Source organism: Mirounga angustirostris, unplaced genomic scaffold, assembly GCF_029215605.1.
Source record: "Mirounga angustirostris isolate CCGP_5_RB_7025 unplaced genomic scaffold, mMirAng1.0.hap1 SCAF_2, whole genome shotgun sequence".
NCBI lineage: Eukaryota > Metazoa > Chordata > Mammalia > Carnivora > Phocidae > Mirounga > Mirounga angustirostris.
In genome coordinates, this window is record NW_026991710.1 from 20,411,992 (window position 1) to 20,420,511 (window position 8,520).

Below are 8,520 nucleotides of genomic sequence, written 5' to 3' on the forward strand. Positions count from 1 at the left end.
TTTCTAAAGTACATAACAAAGGGAGTTTTTTACCTGATATGCAGGAAAAAAAGAAAATGAATTATTAAAATTTTATTTTATCTGAACAGAGTAGAGTAAGCTATGCATTGAGTTTCATAACCTTATTTATGTGGTCAAGTAGCAATTCTGAGAGTATGTTTAAACATGGAATGTAATATATTTTATTCTTCTTAGTTTTATCTTTTCTATTTAAGAGTAAACTCTTAAATGAAACTTTATTTTAAATGGCTACCTTCCCTAAATCTTTAACCCCCTGGCCTTGCCTCATGCTTTCCCATCACACTTTTACCCTGTAATATACTTGGTATAATTTACTGATTCATGCTTCGTGACTCCTCCCCCTGCTAAAATGTAAGCCTCATGGAAGCAGGGGTTTTGTTTGGTTTTTTCCTGTTGTAGCCCCAGCACTTAGAGCCTAGCACGTAGTAGGCATGCAATAATTTTTTTGTTGGATGAGTGGATAAGGCAAGTATGTAGTTAAAAGCAGACTTTTTTTTTTTAAGTTTTTATTAAATTCCAGCTAACATACAGTGTAATATTTGTTTCAGGTATACGATTGAGTGATTCAACACTTCCATACAACACTTGGTGCTCATCACAAGTGCCCTCTTTAATCCCATCCCCTATTTCCCTCGTCCCCCCACCCACTTCCCCTCTGGTAACTATCAGTTCTCTATAGTTAAGAGTCTGTTTCTTGGTTTGCCTCTCTCTTTTTTTCCCCTATGATTGTTTTGTTTCATGAATTCCACATATGAGTGAAATCATATGGTATTTATCTTTCTCTGACTTATTTTGCTTAGTGTAATACTCTCTAGCTCCATCCACATCATTGAAAATGGCAAATTTCATTTTTTCTTGTGGCTGAGTAATAATCCATTGTATATTTTATATATATATATATATATATATATATATATATATATATATATATATTCCACATCTTCTTTACCCATTCATCAGTGGTGGCCATTTGGGCTCCTTCCGTACACTGCTGGTGGGAATGCAAGCTGGTGCAGCCACTCTGGAAAACAGTACGGAGGTTCCTCAAAAAGTTAAAAATAGGACTACCCTACGACCCAGCAATTGCACTAATAGGAATTTACACAAAGAATACAAAAATACTGATTTGAAGAGTTACATGCCCCCTGATGCTTATAGCAGCACTATCAACAATAGCCAAATTATGGAACAAGCAGACAACTTAGACCAGTCTTCGTTTAGCTTCTATGTCAAATGGAGAGTGTGGAGCCATTTACTTTACTCGGTCTGTTGGGCATAAATGGATGAAATAAAAATTGTAGTTACGAATAAATGGTTAAAATCATGTCAGTGAACTGAGGGAAGGTTTTTTATCTTACTTGAACTAGTGAAAATATCTCTTCTTCGCACAGATCTTAAATCTTACCCAGGCACTGAAAGACGGGAAGAGTCCTGTGCAGCTGGTGCAGATGCCGTGTGTGCTCGTGGAGCGCAGTCAGGGTGGAAGTCAGGGTCGGATCGTCCATCTGAGCAGTGCGTTCACCCAGACTGTCCACTGCAGGAAGCCATTCTTTTCCTCCTGGTAGCAGATGTAAGAGTAAAAGAAACAAACCGTTTGGCACAATGTCGTTAAAACAATACAGTAATGCAAATCTGCTGTTCAGAGCTCCCATTGCCAAAACCTCAAATAATGTAAGTCTTTTTAAAAGGTTATCTTTTGAATGTAATCAAAAGTTTACAGTTTTTTTTGGTCCAAATATTAAATTTCTATTTCAGGGAAGCAGTGATAAATCTTCTATATTGTATTTTTGTAGAAAAATTGTATTTTATGTTGTTGATGTTAGTTTAAAAGGTAATTTCATAGTTTATACGTTCTGAAATGACTGTAACTACTTTGGAATTCCAAGTAGAAAAATAAGGCATTTGTTGACTTTGAATAACTTTTAATATTCTTTTTAAACATTGAGAAGGATGTTCATGTTCACTCTTCTTACATTATAAAAGGCCTTCGAGGGTGAAACTGCTCTTACAGACTTTAATAAGTGGTTAATAGAAAAACAGGTAAGAATAGAGCAATGTTGCCTTAATTGAAAAAGCTGCTGTTTTAGAACTTGAATAAGTCCCTAAAGTGACCATTGTTAGGGACCAGAAAGTTATATTTTGGTTGAGTAAAAAGTGACCATTTTATTTTCTGTACTTCAGAATATTTTTGCTCAATTATTTTGTTATAGTAAGGAAACAAATCTAAAGATATTCCCCCTTCTTTAAAAAAAAAAAAAATGGAAACACTCAACTGAGACTGGAGGGGACTAACATGAAATTAAGGCAGATCTCCAATATTTTGAAATTCCAAAATAGCATTAAAAGTTCCTTTTGTTTCTTGCATGGGATCAGTTACTTAATGAGTTAGTACTTTAGAGTACTGATCTTACTCACTTTAGTAGTTCAGTTGGTATTAACTTCACTGAAAAGTAAACCATACCTCAAAGTGTATATTGGATTGCATTTTGGGGTTCTAGGGCGTAAGTCCTTAAAAATAAGTCATATTGTAGGGTACTTGAAATTACCAGTGTTAGTTTAATTAACAGTCAACTTTAAAATATCAGCCCTAACTAACGGGGAACATGACAAAGATAACCGTAAAGTCATTTATAATTTGATTTTGAAAATCAGTATACCAGACATCCTAGGACTTTGTAACAGCACCTTTAACTTACCAAGTGATTTAAATTGAGACGAGCCCAGTCCAAAGATTTGATTACAAGGAACCAGAAGCTTCATTCTTTTCTTCAGGCCCCAAACAAGTAACATTACCACTCAAACTAAACTGGCAGTTTGAGTTCTGGGCCTTTTGGTTTTTTAGCTTTCTGTCTTGTGATTTTTTTTTTAATTAAATATTTTCATGTAAAAAATATTTCATGAAGGTTAAATTAGGACAGAAGACAGGTCTGCAGATCCCCCTTCCTTCACCTCTTTCTCCTGGTCTCTGTGGATATGGCGAATAAGAACACTGCTGTCTCAGTACACGCCCCCTAGACACCGTGGTCCCCTGCCTCTCCCGACCTCCTGCCGTCTTTATGCTGAGAGCATGGGAAACTGACTGGAAATTCAAAACTCAACTACCATCTTCAGATAAATACTAGTGATTAAAATGTGCCTTTTGAAGATGTGTTCTTAAAGAAATAAGTTGTTACGATGTGAGTACTGCTTTCATAAAATGGTTTTTTTAGTATTTTGAGAATTGCTATATTAATTTTTATAATGGAAAACTTAGTAAATTCCTACTGTTTTATATCCTGAAGTTAAAAATAGTGTGGAACTATTTTTTAAATGGCCTCATCAGGCTAGAAGAGTAAAGTTGAAATATTTAAGATATGATCATAAGTCAGAGTACATTGGTTATATTTTGTAAATTTTCATGAACTTGATTCTTATTTAAATATTGTGTTAATTTTTTTCAATGAGTATATTTATAGTGTCAAACTTGGTAGACTAATCATTGCTTAAGGTCACGGTTCTCCTGAAGTACATATATTGAATATTTAGAATATTTGTGAACACATTTATGTTTATGAATGATGCCAAACCACCATTTCCCTCGTATGTTAGTGGTATAGTTTAATTCTTTAAAATTCTAAAAGCCGTATGTAACTGGAACCTTTATAATTGGAGACATTTTACTTTTGTTTAATTATATGCTTTCTTATTCTCCTCCGAATTTGTCAGCAGTTGGAGGCTGTGGAAAACCTGTGGAAGGTTTTTTGCAGACTTGAAAACAGTTTGAGTCACAATTTTTTTATTTAAAGTTCTGTACTGATGGAATTAAAGCCTTATTAAAAACAGATAGCGAGTGTTCTTTAATCACATTACATCCGAAACCCTCTTACAGACGCATGAAGAGCTAGGCAGGGTCTTACGTTTGATAGTCCGTCTTTTCTCCCAGGTGCTTGGGCAACGGTACAGGGTTGTGGCAAAGACTGACAAAGTGTTGCTCTACCTCTGCCCAGCCTCTGTTGCAGTTCGTCCAGGGCCAATGACACGGGACGAGTGATTGACGTGACTTCTGGATCTGGCAGTAAAACTCACTGCCTTCACCTGCAGTGGCCATGATTGACCACCTCTTCTCTTCCTGTTGGCATATATACAAAGAATTCACGGAATGCACGCGGCCGGGGCCTGTCGGCCACGGCTTAGGGAACCACCAGGAGAGCGTGCCGACTGACGTGAGCAAGAAACAAGTGCTTGTGTTGAGTCACGGAAGTCTGGAATTTATGTGTTGCTGTAGCATAGTCTGCCCTATTCTGGGCATTATAATAGAAAAATACAAATCATTTAAAAATAAAAAATCACTTTTAGGAGGCGCCATGGTAGCAACAGCAGGTGGTTTTATAATCTCCCCAAACCCCCAGGTGCTATGTTATAGCAAAAGAAGAAAACACCGTGACACCATCTTCACTAAAATTAGGTGGTAAGTAACCCTGTGAATCCCAGAATTGAGCAGTTTGGGCTAAAACCATCAATAGCAGTAAGATCACAGGGGAACAGAGGTTTTAGAGAAGTGAGCAGAAGCAAAGTAAGGGGACTAGTGGTGGGGAAACGGACAGGTCTGTTGAGCATTCGGCTGGCAGCTGGGAATAGGAGCCCGCAGAAAGGTACGAGAGTGCTAGGGCGACCTGGTCTGCAGAGTTCTCAGAAGTAGCCCCGGGGAGCACGTGGGCCTGGCCTGAGGGAAATGATGGGTGTGGAGCACACATTGGCAAAGGAAGGACTGCGCGGGAACAGGTAAAGGAGAGAAGGTTCGGACACGGGTGGAAGAGGGGACCCAAGGAGACCGAATATGGAAAGTACTAACGCGATACACAGAAAACCATGTTCTCCAACCCTGCGTAGTAACTGCAGCAGAGAGAAGCCTCGAACCACAAAATTAGGAAACTATTCTGGCCCACCTCACCTCCTACACAGGAATCTTCTAAAAAGACAGGGAAATTCTTCTCACTTAAACACAACCCACATCTTACACTGTGCTCTAAGAGAAGGATAACGACCTGTATAACATACCCACAGAAAGCAAAGATACCCAAAAACATTTGCAAAGCAGAGGAAATCTGTGATCTAATATTTTTAAAAATTATGAAGAAATTCAAGGAATGATAGAAGCTTAAGAAAGAAGGCTGTAACATCAATATTGGAAAAGCTCAGATTAGATAGCAAGCAACAGGAGGAAATAAAATGAGAGCTGACAGGGCTCAGAGCAAATATGAGAGTTAAAAATACACTTCAGAAATAAACTGGAAGGAATACAAGAGCAAACAGACAACAAATCCACAAAAACCCTATGGCAAACATCATACTGTTGGAAAGTCTCAAGGATCTGTGTTAGTTTTCTATTGCTGCTGTAATAAATGGCCAGAAACTTTAGTTTACAGATTTAGTTACAGATCCGTTATGTTAAAAGTTCTGCAGGTTTGAAGTCTGATGCAGGTTTCACGGGGCTAGAATCACGGGGTGAGCAGGACCGCATTCCTTTCTGGAGGCTCTAGGGCAGAGTCTGTTTTCCTACCATTGCCGGTTTCTAGAGGCCTCACACATTCCTTGACTTGAAGCCCTCTTCCATCTACAAAGCCAGCGACAAGAGGTTGAATGCTTTTCCCATCACATAGCTCTGACACTGACTTCTGCATCCATCCTGCATTTTTAAGGACCCTTGTGATTACATTGGGTCCACCCAGATGACCTAGGTTTTCTCCCTATTTTTTTTTTAATTTTTATTTATTTTTTGACAGAGACAGCGAGAGAGGCAACACAAGCAGGGGGAGTGGGAGAGGGAGAAGCAGGCTTCCCGCTGAGCAGGGAGCCCGATGCGGGACTTGAACCCAGGACCCTGGGATCATGACCTGAGCCGAAGGCAGACGCTAAATGGTTGAGCCACCCAGGTGCCCCGGTTTTCTCCCTATTTTAAGGCCTGCTGATACACAACCTTAATTCCATCAGCAACGTTAACCTCCCTTGGCCATACAACATGTTCACAAGTTCTGGAGAGCAGGACATGGGCATTTCGGGGGCGCTATTATTCTGCCTTCTGTACTTTCCCTCAGAGATGGGTTACGTGGTAAGGATGCCTGCTTTCGTTGCTCTTGCTCAATATTGTACTGGAGAGCCTATAACCAGCGCAGTCAAGGCAGGAAAGAGGCAAAAGGCAGGAGGATCAGAAATTAAGAAATGAAACAAGGAAACAGATTTCCTTGAGTTGGGATCCAATCAAGTTTTACTCATTGCATTTGTTTGTTCCATCTTCTAATCTAGAACAGTTCTTTCACTTTCCCCACAACAGTAACTTTTGGAACATCCTCCCTTCTGAATTTGTGTAATTATTTCCTCTTACTGTTTAGCTTGATCTTCTATTCCCTACATTTTCTATAAACTGGAGGTGAGATCTGAAAGCTTGACTCAGTTCAGGTTAAACATTTTTGACAAGAATATTTCATAGATGACTCTGCACATTTCATACTGCATTTACATCAAGAGTTAGATAAAAGAGATCTCATTTTTATTGAAGAATTCATCATGGTAGGGGAGGAAGTCCCAAAGGAGCCAGAGAGCTATGGCGGTAGGAATTCTGGTCACAAATCAAATCATCTTGTCTGTGTAGAGGGTGGTTAGATTCCCCCCGCCCATTTCTTTGAAAACTTAATTTTTGTCCCATCTTCTTTATCAATGACTTTTTCTAAGTTAGCTCTCTTTTGATAAAGAGATGATAAAGATGAGTTGGTTTTCATCAAGCAAATGTACTAATCTGTCACAATATCAAAAGAATATTGTCATGATTGATATTCATTAAGCCTAAAATCTCAAGAATAAAATTCATAACTTACAACAAAGCTGTATTTCACTTCTGTGAGCTTTCATTCCTTGCTGTGAGCTATTTTGCTATTTACTCGGTGCTTTTCATAGGAAGATCCCTAAATATTAAGTGGGCTCATGGACTGAACAGTGTAAGTACATAACAAAAATGAATTTATCTAAGCAAACTGCATTATTAATCAGAATCATTTTATTCAGTAAGTTTTTAGCCTGTTTCAAAATCCATGTAGAGAGTTTTTTGAGAAAGTAAATCCTAACCTTTAGAGTTTTTATTCTAACACCAAGTAATGCAATAGATTTGACTTTTGTCATTTCAAAATACTGTAAACTTACTTATGTTCTAATGTTGCGTATCTTCAATAAATGGAAAGTCTGCCACGATTCTCTTTTGACTAAGAATTTTAAATTGGAATAGACCTGTATTTAAGTCCTGGTTCTGCCCCTTATTAGCTCTGTGTCCTTGGACAGAACTTGCAAATCTCCCAAACCAGCTTTCTCGCCACATGTAAAATACACAAGCTAATGGTAACTTCAGAGGTTTGTAACAAGGACATTTAAGACACATTTTGTGAAAAGTGTGAAAAATTCTGGTAGTTAGCGGCGCCTGGGTGGCTCAGTTGGTTAAGCAGCTGCCTTCAGCTCAGGTCATGATCTCTGGGTCCTGGGATCGAGCCCCACGTCGGGCTCCCTGCTCAGCTTGGATCCTGCTTCTCCCTCTCCCTCTGCCTCTCCTCTGCTTGTGTGCTTTCTCTCTCTGTGTGTCAAATAAATACATAAAATCTTAAAAAAAATTCTGATAGTTATGGATTGGGTTTCTATCCAAGCATCTGCCTGTATGCATTAATGGCATTTTTGGATTTTCGGCTTTAGATGATGAAATAAGGCTATTTCTGTGTTTATGGGTTTGGATTATTGCATAAAGAGCGTATGTGCATGTGCAAATATATGGATTTGAAAAACATCTTTCCTGGAGCATTGGCCACAGATTTGGAATCAAAAGGCTATCTTCAAGCTCTCCGTGGTGTGTGAGAGGGAAAGGCACCCGAGGTCACTGGATAAAAGTAAGCGATTTCTCCAAACCTGATCCTCTGAGAAACTAAATGACATCTCAAAAGGTATTTGTTTCAAATCCTGACGCCAAGTTCCAGCCAGTGAAATGCTCACGTGGCCGTCGATGGCTGTACTTCTGCCTGTGGGTTTTTTAGACCTAAAAATTGAAAGCATGTGAAATCAAAAAGAAGAGGCGAGTCTACTCTGTATACAAAGAGGTGTTCATTTTTCCTTTGACTCCGAGAAGCCTGGCTGCTCCTCGGCTCTGTTACACAGTTCCCACCTGACAGTTCAGGCTTCTGAAACTACGGAGGCTTGCGGAAAGAGTGGGAAAAGCAGATAGCCCTGCCTTTCCCAAGAGTCAGACAGTCGTCCACACATTCAAGGCTGATCCCTTGGCTGCCAGGGAACTGGTTTAACCGGATTCAGAGATGCTCATGCCTGAATGCCTGTCAGGACAAATACGACGGCCTTTTATCTCAGTGGGGCTTTGGGACCAATCCAGAAAGCTATTCTATCCTTCAAGTGCTTGTTTTAAATTGCACTACTTAAAGGTAATCAGGAACTGTATTTAAACCAAGGTACTGGTTTAAACCAAGGTCACCACTG

General features: G+C 39.2%; 1 protein-coding gene across 7 annotated transcripts in view; it reads left to right on the forward strand.

Annotated features, from left to right (window-relative positions):
* The window catches only part of PI4K2B (phosphatidylinositol 4-kinase type 2 beta), a 32,792-nt gene extending 25,316 nt beyond the window's left edge, over positions 1–7,476 (forward strand). For 4 of the 7 annotated variants that reach the window (XM_054508981.2, XM_045881376.2, XM_045881377.2 and 1 more), the window contains one exon: positions 1,413–3,842. In XM_054508981.2, the coding sequence (XP_054364956.1) occupies positions 1,413–1,586 (174 nt within the window). In that variant the 3' untranslated portion in view covers positions 1,587–3,842. Of the gene's footprint in view, positions 1–1,412; positions 3,843–4,007 lie in introns of those variants that run through there. The other 3 variants (XR_006791849.3, XR_010409323.1, XR_010409324.1) reach the window with 3 other exon arrangements.
* Positions 7,477–8,520: the final 1,044 nt, after the last annotated feature.